The sequence below is a fragment of the Rhipicephalus sanguineus genome, chromosome 2, assembly GCF_013339695.2.
Source record: "Rhipicephalus sanguineus isolate Rsan-2018 chromosome 2, BIME_Rsan_1.4, whole genome shotgun sequence".
NCBI classification, from domain to species: Eukaryota; Metazoa; Arthropoda; class Arachnida; order Ixodida; family Ixodidae; genus Rhipicephalus; species Rhipicephalus sanguineus.
The window spans coordinates 91,536,024-91,560,526 of record NC_051177.1 but is presented as its reverse complement, the minus strand read 5'-3'; the positions used below and the strand labels follow the sequence as shown (position 1 = coordinate 91,560,526).

The 24,503-nt window shown below is 49.3% G+C and overlaps 2 protein-coding genes across 2 annotated transcripts in view; both read left to right on the top strand.

The window, feature by feature from the left end:
• Positions 1 to 4,550, top strand: part of LOC119383376 (oxysterol-binding protein-related protein 1) — a 115,757-nt gene extending 111,207 nt beyond the window's left edge. Inside the window, exon 25 of the mRNA XM_037651477.2 lies at positions 3,485 to 4,550. Coding sequence (XP_037507405.1) covers positions 3,485 to 3,587 — 103 coding nt within the window. The 3' untranslated portion in view covers positions 3,588 to 4,550. The remainder of the gene's footprint in view (positions 1 to 3,484) is intronic.
• A 3,974-nt stretch (positions 4,551 to 8,524) lies between these two features.
• On the top strand, positions 8,525 to 16,000 carry LOC119381735 (endothelin-converting enzyme 1). Its single transcript, XM_037649501.1, has 3 exons — positions 8,525 to 8,753; positions 9,254 to 9,606; positions 14,063 to 16,000. The coding sequence occupies exons 1-3, from the start codon at positions 8,525 to 8,527 to the stop codon at positions 15,998 to 16,000; spliced, it is 2,520 nt and encodes an 839-aa protein (XP_037505429.1).
• The last annotated feature ends 8,503 nt before the right edge of the window (positions 16,001 to 24,503 follow it).

The window sequence follows — 24,503 nt, the reverse complement described above, 5'->3', positions numbered from 1 at the left end:
CTTCTCAGGTGCTTTTATGTCCCAATTTCATCCATTTAAGCTAGGGGGTTTCAAACTAGATTCTGTAGATCTCTGCCGAACCAGAGTCATATACAGTAATACCTCGTTAACTCGAACTCGCATACCTCGAAAAATCGGCTAAGTCGAAGTTTTCCGCGGTACCGAACAATTTCCCATGGGTGCAATGTATTTATTGCCCTTTATCTCGAAGTATTTCCGTGCCCACTTTCGGTTATCTCGAAATCTCGACTGAGAATGGAACCAAAACTTCGCCGTCAAACCGTTTCACAAAATACTAGCGGCAAAATGTCATACGTTTCACAAGGTTCGCGCGAGGCTGCCGCGTTTACGACGAAGTGGACACTGTTCCCGAAAGTAAAGTCGGAACCTAGCGGCATACCAACTTTGTCGAGCAACCCTGTGTCACGTCATGTGACGCTATAGACGTGCACATAAGCAGGCCCCGCAAAATAGCTCGGGTCGTACGCATTTTGTTTACCGTCAGAGATGCGATTTCAGCATTTTATTTACGCAAGGCACGTCGCGCGGATTTTTTCGTCGGCCGTGCGATGTGGTGAGGATAACGCCACCAAAGCAAAACAAGTCACTGATGCTGCAAGAAAGAAAGGTAGCCCTAATCAAAGAAACGGATTCGAGGCTCGAAGTTTCCGGACGTCAAAACGGCGCTGAATGTGTGGCATCGTGCGAGAGGAGCCCCTTCCAGTCACATCGACAGATAAGGCCGATTCTCTGGACTTAGCGGTGGGCTAAACTGACCTAGCCTGCAACACCGGCTGGTTTGACCAATTTCTTAAGCCAAACAACGTGGCGTCACGCACAGTGATCGCGGCAGCGTCGACGCAGCTACTCGAGGGGTGACGACATCCGCCGAAACAAGAAACATGCATCGCTTGATGCGAAATAAATTTGAGTGCAGCGGCGCGGATGATCGGCACATGCGATGTGTTAAGCAACTCGAGAAAGCCTTGCTAGGTGCAAGTGTTACTGAGAAGCAGACCAGCCTTAGTCGGTCTCTCTGCACTAAATAAAAAGGCAGTGCCGAAAAACACAGCTGGTTAATAGCGCTGGTATGTCATTATTTTTCTTCAAAACCTTTACAAAGAGCCAGTTAGGCGCTCCTGTTAAGAAACTGGTCAGTAGGGATAACGTTTCTAGATAGAACTGAACTTCTCAATAGAATTTGCCCAACTTTGCTTATCTCGAAAATCTGCTTATCTCGAAATTTTTTCTGGTTTTTACTACTTCGAGTTAACGAGGTATTACTGTAGGCAGTCATAGTGAATCCAATCCCGTCCTGTTTCCCATTTCAGTTACACAATTTATCGACTTAGAGAATAAATTCTGCCTTGCATTTTAAATTTGATAAAGCCATTACAGCAATCTCACGCCAAAGTCTCACTTCAGTGATGTCTGCGATCTGTGTGTCGATGTCGAAACACATATTTACAACATCCTAGAGGGGATTGTAGTGGCACCCAGGAAGCCTTTGTTGAAAAGAGTTGTCAACCTATGTGCACACGGTTTTTTGTGCTCGCACACCCAGCTATGTTTACATGAAAAGCACTTTGGGTCCCACCTCACTCAGCGCTCTCTGCAACCAAAACTGCGACTGGGTGCTATAAAACCGTCTCCTAATAATTAACCGTTGCGCGCTCAAGCAAACAAAGTTTCCAGCCATGATAAGTGGATTGTTAGCTACTTATTGCAACAGAAAAAGATGTAAAATTTTTGTGTCATTACTCCTTTGAAACAACCATTATTGTTCTACTGCACAAAGTTCCAATTCCAAATTATTGTGATACGCTGATTTACTTCGTAACTCTCTGTTAAGGAAAAAAATCTGGCTCCCAAAAAGGCACATGAAATGATTCATATTTCTAAAACTACATAGTGTACTACAAAGATAATTGCATATTTGAAGTCAGCACAAAAATGTAAATAATCTCGGCAAGCTTCATTAAAATTTATTGAGAATAAAAAAAAACATGGCTGATCCCTCCGTCATAGGAATCGGTATAACATGAAAGTGAAACGTGTCTTCACAGAAGTAGTGCTTATTGTGTAGTGATATATGAGAGCTTGTACAATGTCTATTCGTGTTTGGCAGCTACAGCACCGTTTTGACGTGGATGCACCCATGTTGACGGCATGTCTCTATCGCGACGACTAACGCCCATGATCATGATTAAACCGTTGTGGTAGCTGACGTTGTGAACATATATTTGGACACAGCAAATCGTGAATCCCGCTTAAGGATGATATCAACAAGCTCATAATCAACATTTGTACCCAGTATGCACTTCTTCAAAGCGTCGTCAATTAAGGAGAGAAACGGCACGATGTGCGCTTTCTAGCAATGGGTGACCGATGCCTGCGCTCATGCTTACACTACCACACACTACGCTTCAGCAACACGGGAGGTAGAGGTTCGTAGCCTGAGCCGCAAACGTGTGCGTCCCACTGTGCTCTTTCTCGCAGGCGCTAGTCTCGCTCCACCAAGGCACGACATTCGCTCGTTGAAATCGCATCCTTTCTGCATCGCGTATTGCAGCAGTTTTGTTAGTCGGTGCTCTCGCAATCGAAGCAGTCGGCGGCGGAGAAATCCCGTTGGTGCATGTGGAAGCTGCACTACTCCTATGAGCCGACACACGCTAACACGAAGCGAAAGGCAAAGAAAGAACGTAACCAACGTAACTGCGTCAAGGGTGCCTCGACGACGCCAGCGCGGCCAGTGTAACTCGCTGGTATCGAGACGCTGTAACCATGACCTTCGATATCGCGTGCAATCTCGGAGTAAGCGCTAGGAAGTGTCGATCGTGAAGCATTACCTTTTCACCTCTCACAGACGGCGGCACCGCCCCGCTCCGCGCCGCCTACCTACACCGCCAACAGAGAGCACCGTGCGGAAGAGAATGTGTGAAAGATATAAGGCGCGTTCGCACCGTGTGCAGCATCTGCCGACTTAGCTTAGTCGGTAGGGCGTCGGGCGCTTGCCGTCGCAGCCGCAAGATCCTAGGTTCGATTCCCGGGGGTATCTTTTTCTTGGTTTTTTTTCTTTCTCGCTCGTTGGCGTCCATTTTATCAACGTCATATCCATGACGGATGTACTTGGTGGACCCCGGCATAAAACAGTGTTAAAATATATTGCAATTGTCTTTAACTATCGCTTCAGGGATTTTACGGCACTAGCAATGTTTTAGTTTATGTTAAACACTTCAGGCAATTTTCTGTGTTGCAATCTGTTTTTGTGCAATCACAATGTTGCATGGTGAGAGTGATGGTTGTAGTGATAGTGCCTCTGGATTTAGCCAAGCGCAGTGCTAAAATTCTTCGTCTCTTCAGCTAGGGCACGAGCTTTACATGGGCAACAGGTGGTAGGAGGATTTGCTCCGGTACACATTCAGCGAATCAAGACCTTTGGTGGTTATTGATATTCGTGTTTTTCTTTGTTTTATTTTCCCAGGTGGTTTCGCCATGTCAAGGGGGCACACTCACACGAGGACGAATGGCAGTTCAACGACAAGTACTGGGACCGAGACTTCACTTCATGCCCGGACATCTTTTGAAGGTTTCCCGGCCCGAGCCCAGCACATTGGGACTCCTTTCAGCCATCAAACAGCAAAGTGTACTCCCTCAGTTTGCAAAAGACAAAAACTACATTGTCCTTCATCTGGGGAAAAAACAGCCCACTGTTTTCAAATGTCCCATCAACACAACACAGGAGACGGCGATCAGAGGGCAGCTTGAAATCTCAGCAGCATGCCACTGCAGCCCTCGGACCCCTTTACGAAACGGCTTTGCGAAAACGTGGCAAAACACAGTAGGTTGATGACGGCAGCTGCACTTCTATAGCCGGGTGCTCAAAGTTGTCAAACCTGTATGTCTGTCTTTCATGGCACAGCAGCAGCCTCCCTCACCAATGGCTGCTTTCGCGGAAAAAAAAAAAAAAAGTCGTAACGTTTTTAGTCTCTTTCCCGGAGACACCCACAACGGTGCATGATGTCTGTTATGTAGCTGTAGCGCGATGCGTGTGCTATCTGGTGGCATGCGGTATTAGCTTGAGTCAGGAATGTAGATCTGTGCTGCTGTTGTCCCCGAGAGCCATCATACTGTACAACCATGTGGAGCTCTCTAGACCGTGGTGGTTTCTCTTGTTGCAGAAGTTGCCGAACCGTGATGTGTCGTGCATGTGTTGACTAGTGTACAGGTTTCAAAGCAGGGCCGTGTTGTTCATAGGGCTCGAGTCTGTTACCGTTACTTTTAGGATAGGTTTTTAGCATGCATATAAGTTCCTGGATGTTCAATACGTGCTGCATACTACTCCTCAAATAGGCGGCAATGCAATATTTTAAGATGTTGGAAGACGTATACTAGCAGCTGCACAGTGTCAGTAGCTAGTCACATTTTATTTTGCATCACAGGGAGCCACAGATGGTGGCACCTGTGACAGAAGCAGCCACAGAGCTGAAATATGAAATGTTTGTGCATACTGTTTTATATGTTTTTCAAATTAAAGATGTGAGCCAGTTTGTCAGTGTTCTGTGTTGAATTGGTGTGCGGACCATGCAGGTTTATGCTGCACTGCATCACTGAATATTGTACGTCGGTGTCAAAGTTGAGAATTAGACCGAACCGCTAGATGAAGGTTTCCATAAAGTGTTAACTTGAACAGCAGTGTATCATTTAGCGCGTTTTAGGTATGGGCATCTTGAAAGCAGCTGTAGGATTTGTGCTAAGCACACATGATTTGATTACTGCTCAGCTTCAGTTTCAGACCAAAAAAAAAGCTTAAAGATAGCAAGAGGCCCACTAGCTGAGCATTAATAAGCAGCGGTGAACCTCAATTTCATAATGGCTGCTTTGTTCGCCCACTCTATCAACTATTGTGTGCACACGAACATTACTGGTTTTCACTTGAGATGCATACCACCTATGTTACTTCATGTAACTGTCGACTTCGTAATTGCTACATGGCGCTTCTGTTTTGTGGCAGCACCACAAATACCATGGGGTATCTTTCATTCCATCTCCTCAAGACGTGTTTTAAGTGCAGTACAAACAACTTTTGAACGGAAGAAGGATACTTCACGTCGCCAAAATTTGAGGTGCTATTCTATTTTCATATCACAAATGCCTCCCGATTGCTCTAGTCATCAACTCATCTATGACTAAATAATCTTAAAATTCTGTTGTACGTACTCATGTTTCTATATATTAGAATTAATTTATAAAAATGTTTGAGGCCCGTGTACTGAGATTTAGGTGCACGTTAAAGAACCCCAGGTGCTCGAGGTTTCCGGAGCCCTCCACTACGGCGTCCCTCATAATCATATCGTGCTTTTGGGACGTTAAACCCCAGGTATTATTATTATTAATTTATATATCGGAACTATGTTTAGGGCGTGAATCAGTTCGATGTAACTGTGTTTGACATGCTCGACGCTTCTGAGACGACCCTGTCCAGCAAGTGAAATGAGCTGTTATTTGAGGCAAGACAATAGTCCTTACAGACTAGAATTAATTTTTGACAAGATTTGAAAGAAGGAATTGTGATAAGTGCCAATAATATAAATTACAAAATGTTGAAACCGTTTTAGCAGTTCAACGGGCATGTTGCTGTCAACGAGCTGAAGCCGATCAGTTCTCAAAGCGCGTGTATGCCTGCAGAAAAATAAATGGCACCAATAAATGTTTACGTTCTCGAGCATGTGATGTTGCTTTATGTGTCAACATTATTTGCGTTGACAACAGCTATAAAAAGGGATAGCTTAACGGAATGAGATGTAATGCACCACGTTCAGATGCAGCATGGGAACTTTCGGAGCCATGAAATTTCTGGTTTACTACGTATGTGAGCGAATTCCGTGGCTTGGAGGGCGGCTTGGGCAGATATATCTGAAGAGTGTTTGCACTGAAAGAAGTAATCAGACGGTTTCTGCAGATTTTAATGTGACTATGTTCTGTGAGCAGGGGGAGGGGGGGACGCCAATTCTGCCCCATACGTATAAATGACAGGGTCGGACCATTCACGTCATTTTTTAATGCGCAATGTTGTGGCTGCGCATGTTTTTTTTTACAATAATGGCGGCCAAGGACCCGTAAAGTTGCAAAGATCTTACTTCCCACCTTTATCCCGAAAAGCCGGGGACCAATGGCAGGCCTTTGTGAGAAGCGCTCCATGTTCATTTTTGCATCCATTGCGGAGCTCATTTTGTTTTGGACTCGACCACGGTGTGAGAATATTTTTCTTATACCACACCATGTCTCTACCGGTGGGGGGGGGGGGGGGGGGGGGGGGAGGGAAGGAAGGATGGCTTCGGTGAAACTTGTCTACACCCGCCCCCCTAATGGAGGACCCTGCACACGCCTATGGTGTAGTTTTACGATGACAGGGTGACTGAGGTATTGCATGGTTGTACGCTATTCAGTCGCAGAGGGGGCAGTGTCGAGTCTCGATTTCAAAGCATTTAGCCACAAATGAGATGCAAGCTCTCAACACGTGATAGGAAAGCGGTTTATTATGATCGTGGAGCCAACGTGGAGCACGCGAAGAGTGTAAATGGGATACTGTGGAGGGCTCTCAGGAGTAAGCAGCCCGACGTCGTACCCTCTATGTTTTCTGTCAACACCTTTCAAGACAAGTTACCAAAAGTAAATGAAGTTATGGCGCGCCAGCTAAGAGCAACGCCGCCACGGGCCGGTTCCGCTCGGGCCACTTTGCATTCACTGGCTGACTGTCCGACGCTTCCTTCACTTCAGTTTCAAATGTCTCCGCCACACTGTAGGCCGGAGCAGGACTAGTCAGCCTTTCTGGATCATTCTGGTAGATTTTTTAGCATAATCCCAACGTATCAACCGGGACATCCATGAGACATCCGTTAGATTTCCTGAGTGTGTGTTGTCTGGTATCCTGCCGTAGCCAGAGTCCGAAAGGTCGGAAAGGTCTGCGGTTCCGCATGTGCAAGCGTCCTATATGTAATCTGCCCCCGCGCCCGTGTGCCGCGGATTCTCGACAGGCTGATTTGTGGTTGGATTCAGGAACAAAGGCTACGAGAGGATACGGGTTTACAGGTGCCGGGTTGCTGATAGAAACCAGCCCACAGTTTTATTTAAATAATGGACGATAAGTTTGACCAGTGCCTCCTCTATATTTTTAAATAGAGGAGTAGTTGGTTTGACGGGCCACTTGTGCAGCCTTTTAAAAAGTAATGACAGCATGTTTTTATCGAAATAACATTCTTTATGATGAATAATGCGGTCTTTTTTCAGTGTATTACCATGGTGTTATGTAGCTCACGTCTGCAAATGAAGTGAACAGATAATACGTATAAATGGCGCGTCAATCCTCTTGTTACGCCATTCCATTTAACAACCTGACATACATCAGTGGAACTGTAGCTCGGAAGTAAAATTTCCAAGCATATCAAAATGAGCGAACACTCGTTCGCGCATGACCCAGTTCGCATATGACTTTCAATAGAGCTTTCAACCTCCATGCGGTTCACTTAGCTCTCTCTCTCTCTTTCGATCTCCCTCTCTCTACACTACATCTAAGTAGGTATCGCTTTCCACTTGCAGCTTTTGTTTTTAGTGCATATCTCTTGCTAGCTGCCTTTTACAGCGATGCTTTATATGACTAGGTGAAACCGAAATTTGGGACCCCCTCCCCTGGCTATGGGCCGGGCTCCTTCGTAGGTACGTATTTATGTACGCAAAAGCTTGTGGGTATGCGCCACACAAATTGGGCAAGCCCCACTACTCAGCACTGGTCCACTAAGAATGAAGTAGTACGCGGGCGAAAACGTCCATGTAACAGACTTCGGCCAAATCCCACCCCTCACCACTGATCCACTGAAAATAAAGAAGTGAACACACGAGCCGCAAACACCAATTAAGATTTCCGGACAGACGTAACCAATGATTGAGGAAGACTTTAATGAACCGTAAGAATTAATCCGGTGATAAACACACTGGGTCACCTTCCCATAACGTGTTCCAGGGTTGCCCTGTTCGCACGAAGAGAAGCCCCTCAATTAAACATACTATATAATGGTTCAATATAGTAGTTCTTTATTTTGCAACGCCTATAGTGCACGCCTGCTCAATTCTTGGCCGTGCCCCTCACAGGCCCGTAGCCAGGAATATTTTCGGGGGGAGCCCACTTGCTGAAGGCCTTGATTATTTGAGAAAAACACTTATTTTCGTTATTTATTTTCGGTAAACCGCCTCCCTCTATCAAAATTTCGAGGAAAAGGGGGGGGGGGGCAACCCCATCCCTGGATACGGGCCTGGCCCCTCAGTGGGTATATGCCACAGCCGAGGAACAGCATTGAGTACAAGCGTACGCGCTCACGCGGCATTCTCTGAGCGCGATCCAAGAAGACGATCATATAGGCCTCTTGGTAGCAGGGGACAACAAAAGGGAACAAGCAAGCAAGCAGGGGACAGCAGCAGCGGTAGCTTCACAGTTCTACTCGTCTTCAAGAGACGCGTGTGGCGTTCAATGCAGCAAACAAAGAATGCCTCGCCAACCCCGAGCTCGCGGACGCCGCAGGCTAAGGCCCAGAAACTCAAAAAGGCGGGATCTAGAAGAACCAAGCATGGCTCGCCCGAGAGCCGCCGTTCTATGCGGCAAGTCGCCGACGAACGAGACGACTTCGACATGCGTCCGCCTGACAGTGGCGTCTTCTCTCCATCGATACCTCAACAGACTGTGCAAGGACATGCCCAAGGTACAGATAACTATTTCGCGCTACCGGCTTCCGCGCTTAGGCTTAACTTGTCATGTCTACGGCGAGCTGCAACGTGTAGTCCTAAATACCAGCGCTAATGGTTCGCTTATATATGCGTTTCGTTGCTATGTAGGCAGCCAGCGGGTTGTAAACGTTTATTGAAGTCGGAGGAGTCCTGTGGTGATAGGTGTGTTGGTGCGGCACAGCATGTCTTTGTCCGGGAAAGCTCCCGCGCAATAGGTTTTCGCGCTCATCAACACGTTTTCTTTCTCTTACAGCGCGCTTTTAAATGCTGCGATGCCGCTGTTACCCCCTAATCCGCATTACGTATGTTTTATAGTTAACAGTGTGCATAGCCACAGCTCGTCAAACTCTGCACTCTCGACTTTGTGGCGTTGCATAGGCGAAATTAGGTTAACTGGCGATTGAGTTGGTCCGGTGCATTTGGTCCGGTGGCAACGTCACTTATATGACCTAAATTCTTCGCTTGTCAGACGCAGGAGTCAGAGTTCACACTGCCCGCTTACCGCACCTGGGCAGAGGCAGCCCCCTGACGCGACCCACGGACGGGGCGCCACAAACGGGACCGCAGCGTCGTAGTCCCTCTACTACTGCCAGGGACACCGCTGCCGCGGGCAACCTCCCGATGTCACGCGATGGTTACGCGGACGTTGCGCAGAGCCCAGCGTCGCACCGGTCGGGCCCAGGCAGCTCCACGTTCCTAGCATGGAGTCCAAGAACTCATTCGCCCAGCTCGCCCTCAGGCTCCGCAGCCTTCCTCAGACAGCCAGCCTTCAGCTCACCCCTTCTGCCCCAGGATCCGCTCTACGACGTAACGTCAAAACGGGCTCGCGTAAGTTTTCAGACTATATATGTTATTGACACAGGGGCGTAGGGGGAAGTTTGTTCGGTAGGGGCTCAACCACCCTTTATGTATGTTCGTGCGTGCGTTTGTACGTGTGCGTGTATCTCAAAATTGAAGATTTTCTGGAGGGGGGGGGGGGGGGGTCAGATGAAGCTTACGAAGCTCTTCGCTTGCACCTGAATTGGATAGAATTGTTCGGCGTTAAGGTAAAAAAAAAAAACATCGATGAACCTCTTCTTCATAGGAACCGGTATAACACGAAACGAACCGTGTCACAGGAGTATAGTTGAGTGTTTATTGTACTGTAAAGGTGTTTATTGGACGGCACTCGGCGACAATGCGCAATGGCGTCATTGAAGGCGTAGCACATACTCCCATCACGAGCGGCCTTCTTTCAGAAAGGAGCCGAAGAGGACGACCCACTAAGGCGCTGGAGAGGACGACCCATTACAGAGTTCCAAGGCTTCGCTACAATTACATCGGGTAGCCGCCTGGCGACCTAACCGATTGTCACTATGAGCGGGGAGTCGCTCCACGTTGAAGATGTCTGCAGGTGGTAAGCATGCAGTAGTTTTGCGGTGAACAACGTGGGACTCATTGAGAATGACTTCGACGACTTCCGACAAAAAGACAATGGCCTCGATCGCTGAGCAGCTCGAGATGGACCGTGACGCAGCATGAATCGGCGGAGCAGGAAGGAGGCAACATCGTACGCTCCGCTGTGAGGGCAGCTGTTCCGGCGTATCGCGTGAGATGGTCAACAGCGGCGATGGTCCAGCGGTTACCAGGCGACGTCAGAGGAAGCGGCCCGTACATCGATGCCAACGCGTCCAAACGGCCGGTTAGGGCAAGGTAAAGGTTGCAGACCTCCTGGAGACAGGTGCGTTCAAGTTTTTCGGCGCTGACAATCGAGGCAGGAGCGAACGAATTTCTGCACGTAGCGGTACATCCCTCGCCACAAGTACCGTTGTCAAACGTGGTGGTGAGTTTCGGATACTCCTGAGTGCGTACACGTCGGATCAGAATGGAACGACTCGCATATTTCAAAACGCAGACTGCGGGGTATTACTAAACCATTGGCCGCCGTCGGCGTTGTAATTGCGTCGGTGAAGTAGGTCGTCGCGAATGGCGAAATTGTGGGTTTGACGACGCAACGCGCGAGTGGTTGGTGTTGCCGATGGATCAGTGAACAAGTCTATCAGCGAGGCGATCCACTGATCCTTGCGCTGTTCGGTGACGATCGTGTGAAGTCGATGGAAGAAAGGGCAAGGTGAGACACTGAGCAGTGGGCATTGTCGTCAGGCAAGGGGGAGCGCGAGAGGGCGTCGGCGCCAGCTGCTGCATAAAGCCCTGCTGCAGCGTTCGTTGCGGTTAGCACGCGGATATCGTGGTCTTGCAGGCGAAGTGCCCAGCGGGCGAGACGGCCTGAGGGATCTTTCATTGACGACAACCATGGAGCGTAGTGCATGATGGTCGGTAACGACATCAAAAGGGCGACCATTCAATGAGGTCGGCACTTCGTAAGGGCCCAGATGATCGCCAGGCATACTTTTTTCGTGACGATGTAATTGGTGTCGGCTTTATAAAGCGTACAATTTGCATATTCCACGACCACGGTGCAAGATATATACTCGTGACCATGCCGTATTCATGGAACCCTGGTTTTCTCTGCGTAAGGACAGCGCCGAGGCCAACACCGCTGGCGTCCGTGTGTACCTCTGTAGCGGCCGTAGGGTCGTAGTGACGTAATATGGGAGGAGACGTCAACAAACGACGGAGCTCTGCAAAAGCGTCGTCGCACTGTGACGACCGCAATTTGAGGTTTCCGTTACTTCCTAGGTGCTTTAGATGGAAGCGCCGAAAGTAGGAACACAGTCCTACGAAACTGCGTAGTTCATTGACGAACGATAGGTTTGGGGAACTCGGCCACGGCCTGAAGCTTGGCTGGTACGGGGATAATTCCGTCCTTGTGCAAGACGTAGCCTATAGTATTTCCAGCTGCCGTGCTGCAGATGGCACTTCTTTAGATTCAGCTGTAAAGCTACTTTGCTCAGACACGTCAAGACATGCCGCAGGCGTTGAAGATGCGTGGACAAGTCCGGAGCGAAAACGGCGACGTCGTCGAGGTTACACAAGCACGTGTGCCATTTCAAGTTGCGCAGAACGGTATACATTATGCGCTCAAAGGTCGCGTGCGCATTGCACAATCCAAACGGCATGACGTTGAATTCGTACAAGCCGTCAGGTGTGACAAAGGCTGTCTTCGATCGAGCGTCATCAGTCATGGGTACTTGCCAGTACCCTGAGTGCAAATCGATAGATGAAAAGAAGTCTGCTCCTTGCATGCTGTCAATCGCGTCCAGGGGCGTAGCCAAGGGGGGGGGGGTTCAACCCCCCCCCCCGAAATTTTTCAGTTTTGCTTGCGTATATAGGCACGCACACATACAAACGCACGCACGAACATACATAAAGTATGGTTGAAACCCCCCCCCCCCCCGAAAAAGATTTCTGGCTACGCCCCTGATCGCGTCGTCTATTCGCGGTAGTGGATAAACGTCCTTAAGAGTGATCTTGTTGAGTCGTCGGTAGTCCACACAGAACTGTACAGAACAGGGGCGTAGCCAAGGGGGGGGGGGGGGTTGGGGGGGGTTCAAACCCCCCCGAAATTTTTCAATTTTGCTTGCGTATATATACACGCACACATACAAACGCACGCACGAACATACATAAAGTACAGTTGAACCCCCCCCCCCCCCCCGAAAAAAATTTCTGGCTACGCCCCTGGTACAGAACCATCCTTCACAACAAGGACAGGAGACGCCCAGGGGCTGTTTGAGGGTCGATCGAGTTACATCGCGTCGAAGCAGGTCGTCGACTTGCTCGTTAATTACACGACGTTCTGCGGGAGATACGCGATGTGTACGTTGCGGCAGTGTCGGTTGGGCGCCAGTATCGATGCGATTCGAGCGGACGTGCGGCCGAGAGAAGTTCGGACGACATCGAAACAAGAATGAAATTCTTCCAACAGGCACGCTGGGAACGCTAGACCGCGTGAGGTTGTCAGCAATGGAGGAACCAAATACATACGCGGGTGACGAATCAAACGTGGAAATAGCGCTGATCGTACTGGAACTGGGTACACTGCGTGTCACCGGGTGCGTCCATAACTTGTGCGTCTTCGAGAATTTATGTATGAGAGCTTGCACAATGTCTATTGTTGTTTGGCAGCTGTAGCGCCGTTTGACGTGGATGCACCTACGTTGACGCCTAGTGGCACATCTCCATCCCGGCGACTAACGCCAAAGATCACGATTTAACCCTTGTAGTAGCTGACATAGTTAACGTACACGTGGACGCAGCATATGCTGAATCCTGCGCAAAGATGGCATCAGCAAGCACAGAACACTGGTACTCGATATGCACTCATTCAAAGCGTTGTCGTTTAAGGAGACAAACGCCAAGGTGTGCGCTCCCCAGTAACAGGGTAACCTACGCCTGTGGTCATGAATACACTACCACGCTGCACTTAAGAAGACGGGAGGCAGAGATCGTAGCTTGAGCCGTGAACGCGGGAAAGCGGTTCCCGCTGTACGGAATGCTGTAGCGCTTGTTAGTGTCATGACGTAGCCTGATCGGCCCACATTTGACCGAACGACGATGTCGTGTGATAACGTCATCATGTGACGTCACGTTATGGGACGTCATGACGTCCCAAGTTTTGCCGATATGGTGACGTCATCACGGGATGATTTTTTGCATCACTCGTGTTCACGCCGCTGACGAATTGTCGCGTTTGATGAGGCATCTAATGATTTCGCCTTAATAAATAATCTAACGTTCATGAATCGGCGTCAACCCGGGCTGCCATATTGCATTCCTGAGCGCGGTATGGCTCAGTGATTGCGAGCATTCAGCCAACGCTGGTTCAGCGCTCTACACGTAAGTAGCGGCCTCATGACGTGCACAAATGCGTTCGTGCGTGTCTATCAGGCATATACGCTCCTCATACACGAAAGGAAAACCTGTGCTGTTGATAGCGCGATTTTTTACGGAGTTTATTTATTTTTCGAATTACGCTGTCGTCAATGTGCCATATTCCAGAACAAGTGTAGTCATCTTTATTTGCACTGCTGAAACATGCAAACCTCGACTTAACGAAACTCGCGAATAAACGAAGTTTTCGGCTACAAGTAGCTAGCTAGGTGTTCGCTATATATAGAGGTTCGATAATGCGCAAGCACAGGACAGTGCTCAGCCCACAAATTACCGCTTGAAGCAACGACTTGTTTGTGGTCCCAAATAGTTTCCATCGCTTTATGCTTACTCTTGGCGAACAAAAGTCACTATTTGTCGACAAGCTGAACACGTTTTCACTCTTGTGCCGCTAACGTCATTGTTTGCCTAGAAAGATGATTATTGTTTGCTTGGTGATTCTTTGTTGCAGTCCATCGGACCTCTGTGGGCCACTCTGTGCGTACTGGCGGTTGTTGTGCTCGCGGCGGTCGTGGCAGTGGCGATCATGAAGGCTTCCTGGTATTCGGTGGCGCCGCTATCGAGCCCGTGCTCGACGCATGCCTGCCTCGCCTACTCGACCCGGATCCTTGCATCGCTCAACGAATCCGTGAACCCGTGCAAGAGTTTCACGCGCTTCGTTTGCGATGGCTGGCGGAAGGCGCACAGGAGTGACGTGTGGGACTTACAGTTCTTGCACGTGCTGGACAGGCTTACCGCCTCGCTGAAGGACATCACCGTGCCGCCGACGGGGCAAAACGAGGAGCAACGAGCTGCCGCCGTGTACCGCAGCTGCGTATCTCTGCTTGAAGGTAGCAGAGACGAGCTGCCGGCGGTCCTGAAGGCGCTCGACGACGCCGGCATCGTGTGGCCACAGCCGTCTACGGGCGCGGATGTGCTTTACACGCTGCTCTACTGCTCCATGAAGCTGGGCTGGGACGTGCTACTCAACTTCTACGTCGTGGCTAACGGCAACGGCAGTGCGGTCGAGCTGGTCGCAGCTCCGGGCAGGCTATTCTCATTCCCATACGAGAAGTACTTGCGCCTGGAGGCGGCTGAAGATCGCGCGGCTTACTTCGAGTTTCTCGCGCATCGCTTGCGGGGCAACGGTACAGTCACCTTAACGTACAACCAGACGCAAGGTTTGGAGGAGCATGCACTAGCAACCCTACCGTACCATATAACTTCGACGGTGCGCGCAGGCAGCGTCGAGGGTTTTCCGGATACGACGGACATTGGCCTGACCGAAGCGAAATGGATGGCGGTTCTTCGGAAGCTTGACGCGAATCTCACCAAAGTGTCCTCACTCATGACGACGAATATTCGTTATGTTAACGTATTGCTGAAACTCTGGAGGTCGTACGACTCGGACTTGTTTCACGAGTTGGTCTCCTGGTTCACGGTCCAAGTGGCCGCTCTGTTCGCCAACAGGGAGCTCATTTACAACTATTACGACGACAAATACAACATGGGCCATATCTACTACGGTATCTTCTGCGCCGCCAGAGCCATGTTCTTCTCTAGGCAGGCACTGTTCGCGAGATACAACGCCGATGTTCTCCAGGGCAAGGCAGGGTCCATCGCTAGGGAATTGACGCTCTCAGTGCGTAACGCCTTCCGGCGACGTCTTTCCAACTGGACATATTTCGACGAGAACATCACCGTGGTCGCCAACTGGAGCTCGCTGGCGACGGTGTTTTCCAACATGGAAGAGAGCTCTGAAGAGAATGAAACCAGAATCCGAGGCCAGCTGCCGGACATGACCGACTCGTTCTTGAAGAACTGGCAGCACTCGGTACTAGTCAGGAACGAGCCCGAGGTGGAAGACATGCTGCAGTCTATGCTTCACCTAAACTATTACGTCATATCTTACGAAAAAAGGGACTTTCAGTTAATGCCTTACGCCCTGTCATTTCCTCTGTTCGATGCAATGCTGCCATCGTCCGTAAACTACGGCGGCTTCGGGCTCGAGATTACTCAAGCGATGAGCGACTTGCTTCTAGGCTTCTACGAGACCTCCGTGATTCCCCAAAATATGTCCCTAGCCGAGTGCCTGATAGCGAGTCAGTTTGGCGGCGTCTTTGACCCTCAATTTTACGAATCGCAAACTTTTGGTCTCAACGCTCTCGTGGACGCCTACGAACTCACCGGCCGGACCTCGGACAACGCTTTGCAAGGACTGGAGAAGTACCGAGGGTTGCCGATGTTGTTCATCGCTATGTGCTACTTTCAGTGTGTCGGCAGCATCGACGAGGGAGATGGTGAGGCTGTGTGCAATCTACCACTCCAACAGCTGCCCCAGTTTGCGGAAGCGTTTCACTGCGCTCCAGGCGAGCCACTGAACCCTGCCAAACGTTGCGAACTTCTTTGAGCGCGTCGGTGTACATGTGGCCGTGGCGCACAGTAGGTCGCGATAGCGCCTTCATATGTTTTTATTGCGCTTATTCAGAATTACTGCAGCCAGCTTCCCTCGTTAGCAATAAAGACATGAATCATTTTGCATCTGACTCGTCACTGACCTTGCCCCGACATTAACGGCTACACTGCAGGTTCTTTAACTGTCGTAACACTTAAGAATGTTTTGTTCTGAGGGCTTACACTATTCAGCTCGCCTACGCGCTCCCTCAACATCTTACGTTACTCCAGGACTCTTATACAGTCGTTCATTGATTTGGCTATAGAGTATATACGTTTTTTTAGATAATTCTACAAAGCAAGTGCCTGGTTTAGTTCACCGGAGACATGTAGGAAACCTACTGCGTGCCTCGCGAACCAATGAAAAAAAAAAAGAAAAATTGGAGTTACCGCTCATTTAGCTGAAATCGCGCTCTCGCTTTTTCTTAAAATGACTAGTCAAGATTTTTGGCAAAATTGACCCACTTGAAACTTACCCGTACTGCCGGAGAATGACGTTATTGTGAATTATCCCTGTGAATTATACCGCGAAAAGAATGCGTATGCTAATATGCCGAGCAAGTACTTGCTTTGGCTTCGCCTCGTTACAGCTGCGTCCTACAGTGCAAGACAACTTCAGTTTCCAGGCACGAGTTTCGCTTTGCAGGAAAGCCCACAGTACACCAATAACTGCACGACTATTTCGAACGGAAATAATTATGTAAACGCTTGTGAGCACACCTCAATGTTGCATGCGTCAATGTTTCACGCAGAGTACAGAAAAGATGAGTGCGACAGTATGCCATTTTAAAGCTGTTTATGATTTGTAATTGGGACGACACTTAAGATTTCAAACTTGTGAGCGCCGAAAAAGTGAAAAATTGGTTCAGTTGGTGTGAAAAGTTGGTTGCCTGCGGAAGAGAACGCGAGTGAGTGAGTGAGTGAGTGAGTGAGTGAGTGAGTGAGTGAGTGAGTGAGTGAGTGAGTGAGTGAGTGAGTGAGTGAGTGAGTGAGTGAGTGAGTGAGTGAGTGAGTGAGTGAGTGAGTGAGTGAGTGAGTGAGTGAGTGAGTGAGTGAGTGAGTGAGTGAGTGAGTGAGTGTGAGAACGCGAGTAAGCGAATGTGAACGAGCGTAAAAAAATCACAGCATATCCACGGAGTGAATGATGATGAGTGGGCGCAGCTGCGGAGGTTCATCGGTAAACCGTGAATCTTCCGTGAATTCTGCCCAGTACATCATCACCGACGTGAGATCGGGCGCGTTTATACTAAAGGTTCGATGAAAGTTATGACGACTTGCAGCTCACTTTAATTTTACATGTACGCTGTGAATTTTCATTGTTTAGAAAACCATTGCTTTAGAAAACATCTGGCGTCTTTCGTTAAGCAGCTGGCGTCTTTTCGTTTTGCTTTAGAAACATCTGACGTCTTTTCGTTTTGCTTTTAGAAAACATCTGGCGTCTTTCGTTGGTTTATTTCATCAATCAACGGCGTTTTGAACAAAATTTTTATTGCTTAATCACGCACAGGAGAAATCTCACCAGGCACTACCTTGGAGGTAAACAATGGCTGCTAATGGGAATGAGACAGAAGAAGTCGGCCTTTAGCTAACACTTACACTTCTACTTCTACTAACGTTTCCTACTGGAACATGCCAATGGCTGCTAATGGGGAATGAGAGACAGAAGAATTCGGCTTTTAGTTAACGCGCACGCTGCGAATTTTTTATTGTTCAACAACGCACAGGAGAAATCTCCCACCGGCACCACCTTGGAGTTCAAGATCTGGTACTAGCGTTAAGACTGGTTACGCACTACTACGGGGACGAACGGGTGCCGCTTTAAAGGGACACTAAAGGCAAATATTAAGTCGACGTTTATTGTTGAAATAGCGGTCCAGAAACCTCGTAGCGCTGCTTTTGTGCTAAGGAAGTGCTTATTTTGAAATAATATCACGTTTTTAGTGGTCCGCATCGCGTTAGCGCGCTTCAAATCTCCCGCCTGAAAATACGACTCTCATACGTCACTGCTGCCATGCCCAACGTTGCCCGCTTTTACTGCGCGGCCGCCGACACTAGTAGCAGCCGAGCGGAAGTAGCGGGACCCACAGTAGCAACAACGGCGCTGCGGCAAAGACTTGATCGGATGGGCACATTCAAAGCCGTCACCAAGTTGCGGTTGGTCTCGTAATCCTCAGTATGAAAGTGCAGCGAGCACACACGCAGAGGTTTTGACTGTTTAGCATACTGGCGCAATGGCATGACACTAAGCCATTTCGAGCGTAAGGGTACGGTCCCTAGAATTTTCTAGGGACCGTAGTAAGGGTTCATTCCGCGGCACCCAGTGAAAACACACACCGGTTTCCTTGCTGCAGCACTGGCGTTGTGCACCATTCGGGCATCCGGCAATATCACACGCATGCGGCATTTTGTCGAACTTTCTGTCAGAGCGACCTTCACGAGCGCGCAAAACACGCACGGCAGTACGCGATCCCGAAACTACAACTGAGACGGGCGAGGCACAGTTCGGCGAAAACGGAACCTTTGAACCACGCGCGCCGTTCCCCATGGCAACGCCACGGAGGTTTTGTTTTCCATGAATCAAGCAGAAACGAACAAACAGCATTTTATTACGTCTTTTGATGCTCGGAATGTTCTTTTTTTACTGCTGCTAGTTTGATTACTAGTGATTTATTGTAGGCCGACTTCCCTACGTCATCGGGATCACTTCGAAAATGTCCCACTCGTGGCGCTCGTCATGTGATACATTTAGCTTAATTTCTCGGTAAGTAGGGCACCGCTGTTGATAATATTGCCGTTTTAAAAGTTGTCATACATTGGGCTTTCACTCTAACATAAATTGTTATTTGCCTTTAGTGTCCCTTTAAGGAGCTTCGCCCCTGAAAAGCAACGGGAGCACGTGTGTGGGAGCTTGAGCGCACCCTGTCAGAGGCGTAGCCAGAAATTTTTTTTCGGAAGGGGGGAGGGGGGCTTAGCATACTTTGTATGTACAGGGTCCGTCAAAAGTTGCCAGGCCACGCTGCCATAGGAGTACATGGGATAGTAGCCTGGGAAACATTTGACGAACCCTGTACGTGCGTGCGTTTGTATTTGTACGTGTATAATATATACACACGCAAAACTGAAACATTTTAGGGGAGGAGTGGTTGAACCCCCCGTGGCTACGCCAGTGGCGGGCATAATTGCTACCTTAGCGCAAGCCATGCCAGGCCCTCCGAGGCCCTATCTCTTTCGCATACTGTGAAGCTGACCTAATAAGCGTATCCGTGGTAGTCCATATAGGGCTTGTAAATTTCCGCGACGCAGCAGTAGGAGGCCATATACTGTTCAGCTGCAACACAGATCAGCATGTGTGAATCACGGCGCGGGCAGAGGCAGTCGCCAGGGAGCAAGGGCTCCGCAACAGAAGAAACCACGAGCCCTTGATTTCAAATAAAGGTTTTGTCCTCCTCCAGCAATCCACGCCATATTACATCGGTAACCGTGGATTGTGACCGAATGGCAGATGTACAAGTTCAAACACAACACGTTTCGGCGTTAGAATACAGAGGAAAAGTGAACAAGCAGAAGGCTAATCGGCACCTAAGTGTTTAAAATTATTTACGGTTCAAGTTTTGTTCTAGATTTCTACAAAAGCGCTAGTGAGCGACGGTCTCCAGAAATTTCTCGTCTTTACTATATTTGAGACTTCACCGGCACATCGTTTTCTCTTAAATTAACAATTGTGTATTAGATATTGGACTTATATGAGAACATCAGAAGTAAGTGTAGTTACATAGTACGCTAGTTTATTTACTTTTCTGCGCCGTTTGTTTACTTCGTTCTGATATGTCCTACTGCGTGTGCACAACAATCCACTTGCTGTCGTACGTCTCTTGTGAGGTAACTACGATCTTTCTTTTGAAATTATATGGCCCCCTTCCCCCTTTCCTGTCTTTTGTCCCTCTTTTTTATCACGTGTACTCAGTTTTGGAGCTTGCGAGGCGTGTGATAATTAAGGGTCGCCGTTGAAGTCAAGAGCCGAACGGAAACCCGTCTGGTCGGGAAAAGACATGGGGACAATGAAAAAAGTCCAACGACCGCAAAAGTTCATGAATCGCCTCCTGCACGGGACCTTGTTCACAACGGAGCTTTGTTGACAAGATTGTGAACAAGGCTAAACGTCTTTGTTTTTTTCTTTTATGAACTTTTGTGGTCGGTGTCCATCTTTAATTGTCCTCAAGAGTCGTTGTTAAACAATCTCCCGCTCTTCTCCAACAATCCCCCTCTGGAGGCCTTCAGTGGTAATATTAAACACAGAATACAACATAACTTCGTTGTAGTCATAGGCTCTTTAGCAACAGGAGATCGCCGTATCCGAAAGTGCTTACAACTCTGCTTCTGTTATACCCTATGTAGTGTACATCCGTAAAATCGAACAGCCAGGTCGATTTTAAGTGCGTCCAATGCTGCGCGCATTCACGGTGGCGGCCGCAGGTGTCGTTACGAAGACGTGATGACCGCGTGGACGGATCTGTTCTACGTGTAAAAACAGCATCCTGAATCCCTGGGCCACCATCGGCGCTGGCCTTCTTCCTGCGTTGAGAGGAGTTCTGCGTTTCGCTTAACCCCTCTCAACGCGGAAATAAGAGGAATGGGTCTTTTTCTTTCAGCATGGTTTCCATTCTTGGACAGCACGCCTTTGCAATCACTGCGATCCCGGGAGAAACAACGGTGCTGTATAGGCGAACGTTTTGAGGACAGGAAGCTTTAACAAAAAATACGGCAACAATGTGTTGTTTTTCGATAGAAATGCCTTCTGTGAAGCTGTTCGCCGAAATTTATCTTTTCTTCCTTGAAGTAATTTTTATCTTTGACGCAGTTATGACACATGCACAGCTACACTATTTGCGTGTGGCCACTTCAACACTGTTGCGAGGCACGGCCTTCGTCTTGCTTAAACTTAACAATGTTTTATGTATTCGCTATCGAACTTTGGAGCGCCTTGGCAGGATCACCATTCCGCCCACTGGGGAAAACAATAACTGGTACACAAAATCTTTCTTGAAAGCACTTGGTGAGGCTTTGCTTGCTAGGTTCTCATCCGTAGCAGGCAACGGTTCTAAAGACAACGTGAAAGAATAACTTGTATGTGCCAAGTCAAGCGCAGTGACGTATTGCTCTTTGCCAGTTGGGTAGCTAATAGCTTAAGTTTACCTGTCAATCCGTATCCAGTCTATGGCCTGCCGTTAAATCCAAACTATACGCCGCCTCGGGAGTATATGCAAGGAAAACGCACGCATATAGTATAGATGAGCAGCAGTTATGGCGGTTACTACTTGCTAGGAATTAGAACGAAGGTTATTTGCGCCTCGGTGTGGTGAAGTGGAGACCTCTGGTCACGAATAGGAAGATTAAGAAGAAATGCGACAACCCGAGCGTGTGGTCCGAAAGAATCGCCACCCTTTCTATTTGCAAGTTCTAATGAGAAAGTTGTACATCGGTTCGCAAAACGACCGATTAGACTGTTTCTAACTTTCTATTCATTAAGTATTAGTGTTATCGTGCTTACCACAGATGCCCGCGAAATACAAGAAATACCACGTGACATGCCCGCTTGCGCGCCTGCATGCGTGCAGTGATTCGATCTAGTGCTACCTGACGTTCTGCGTACAAAGGATATGCTTCCCTCGCGCCGGTTCATGATAGCGAGAAGCAGACGCAGCAGTTATCGCTTGTGTTGCCGCTAGAAAAACGTATTCGTCGCACAGCCACCACCATAGTCGCTGCGTTGTCGAGGCAGCACAACCGGGCAAATTCTATGGTCGTTTGCATGCGGAACGTTATAGGGAGCACTACAACCATCGCGCGCACTGGCGCCCAAGCGGGCATCTCACGTGGTATTATTTTTTGCATTTCGCGGACATCTTCAGTAAGCAGAAAAGCACTAATAATTAATAGATAGAAAGATATAAACCTTCTAATCGGAAGTTTTGGAAACCGATCTACAATTTTCTCATTGGAATTTTTCGCCCAGCTTCGTTGTTTCAGAAGATAGTTACTTAAAGTGGCCTAATTAACCAATTAATCAGAACACAAAAATAGTCTGACTTACTCCAGGCAGTAGTCAGCAACATGCATTTCGTCGCTTCGTCATTGAGTGCGCTGGCATATTTTTAAACTCTGGCTAAAGATAGCTGGGATAGCCTGTATATGCATACATTCTCGATGCAGCGGCAAGGCGAAGTACCGACATTGTTTGCTGAGAAAAGCGACAGTTGATACTAAGATGTAGGTCACGCACTGCATGCCAGGAGGATCAGTAAGCGAGACCTTATGTACACCGAGACCTTATGTGCAACCGGTACCTTCTCGGTTGGGAGGGTTAATCACACCCCACGCTGCTCACATCTTCATCCGCTGAGCCCAGCAGACCGTATACAGCGAGATCCACGACAGCACGAGTCTGACTAGCTGTTTTTTTTTTTTTACGTGGAAGACCGCGCGCTGAACCACCGACGTCCTCCCGCCCTCCAGCCCAACTGCTCGCCGTGGTGGTGGGTCCAAAAAGCACGCAACTTTCTCTGCCTCGTTGGACAACAATAACGCGCGCACAAGGCGACCTTGAAGAGGCGGTTCGTCCCTGCGACCACGCCGAATGCAGGACTTGCCGAAGCGTGCACGGTCCATGCACTCCGCGAAGGCGCATTCCGCCGCCGCAGCTTCGGCGGTTCCGCGGAGCGCTCCTGGAAGAAAGACGTAAAAGTCAAGCGGGTGATTTCGACGATGACAACATGCGACGGCGCTGTGTTTCCGCTGACGCGCCTCCCAACCAGATAATGGTACCACGTGCCGCTTCCCTTCTGCTCTGACGGCCGCTAGAAAATGCAGGCTGGAGAGAAGAGCAGGGCGACCACCCAGTTCTACTGTCGACGGCGCGGCTCGGACTCGCGTTGGCGCGCGAAGCACCATTCGGAAACCACGCCGGATGCACGACCGCTCGCAAGTGGCGTCGGAAGAGCTTTGTTAGTTGCGTGCAGTGTTTACGAAGCCGAATGCCTGGGCCATGCAGGCGCCGTCTTGGCGGCAAAACGCTATCGCCATTGAAGCCACTTTGTAGATGGCTAAGAGTAACCATCGAAGTCTCTCATCGCGAACGCTATGCGGCCTCGTCGAAATTCATGGTAGGTCTCTTCGAAAGATCTGGCGAAGTCCGTACCGTTCCAGATGGGAGTTTGGCTGTTGCCGCAGGTTCCCGCTCGGCTGCACTGAACTTTCAATATAGACGTGCAGATAGGGGCGGCGATCCGACGTCGAAGCGGGTGGGCCACGACGCGGCGCATTCCGAGAGCGCCTTCGGCGCGGCTCGCGCGAGAGCGCCCGAACAAGCCGTAACAACGGCTTTCAAGATGTCTAGAAGGAGCCGCGATGCCAGAGCGGCGTGAGGGAGAGAGTGAACGAGCCGGTGAGCGGGCTCCTTTCTTCCGACGACCCCTGCTAACCCCGGCAGGCGGTTATAGCGAGCAGTATGCTCACGCATAGAGAGCAATAACGGATGATAAAGAAAACAAAAGGAACTGGAGGCGGCCGGCCTTTTTCCTTTGGTGCTCGCGGCCTTGCCGCTCCGGCGCGATGTACTTCACACTTTCGCGTTAACACTCACAATGAAAAAAGAGAGGTGCTAAATGAGTGCAAGGCAAAAAGCGCTAGTTGGAAGCGCCTCGGCGCGACGGCGGGCGCGCTTATTTTTCCTGCGCGATCCGCGTCAAATGTGGCTCGTCACGACGGCGCCGAGCGCTCCTCCAATGCCACGGCCGGATCGTGCACTCTTATGGAGAGGCGTCCGCATTCCTAGGTCACGTATAAGGCACCCTGCAGCACCCTGCTTGGAGTCACTCGTCGCTGATCCTCCGGTGCATCTTGAGCAGCAGCGGCATCTCCCAGGACCATGGGAGTGGTACGTACTACGGTGACACAGAGTACCTACACTTTCGCCTGCCAGAGCGCTTTCGTCGCTTATATATGAGGTGTATTGGGCTGTAAGGCACTCCACTTGGATACGCAGCACTTTATCTGAGCCCAGTTCTTCGAGGTGCGAGTATTAGGCCACAGAGGAGCCATGAGATACATCTTCCTTTCTGGTGGATTTTTCTGCTTTCGAGGAGACGTAAAGACAAACACCAGAGGGTTGTGAGTGCCAAGTCCGGGAGTCTAGTGGAGCCAGGAGCAACCCTCGCACGCCTAGTGTAGCGTATGTCTGTCCCAAAATTAGTGAGAAATAGTGGCGCACGCACTGTGCCAAACGTAAAGGCCAGCTTTGCATAGCGAACACGTTCCATACATAATGTGTAACCCTGCAGCTTTGACGGCTGATACATCCAACATTCATTTATAATGTATTACTTTTTTTGCAGAATTACCAGTGGCAGTGCCTGCTCCTGCTGTTGTCCTGTGCAGCGGGCTCGGCGACCTTCTTTGGAGGT

Bases quoted from the DNA above. Each gene is read 5' to 3' on its own strand.
- LOC119381735 (XM_037649501.1), top strand. From the start codon at position 8,525: ATGCAGCAAACAAAGAATGCCTCGCCAACCCCGAGCTCGCGGACGCCG. The intron at 8,754-9,253 runs GTACAGATAACT...TGTCAGACGCAG, and splicing joins TGTGCAAGGACATGCCCAAG to GAGTCAGAGTTCACACTGCC. The intron at 9,607-14,062 runs GTAAGTTTTCAG...TCTTTGTTGCAG, and splicing joins TAACGTCAAAACGGGCTCGC to TCCATCGGACCTCTGTGGGC.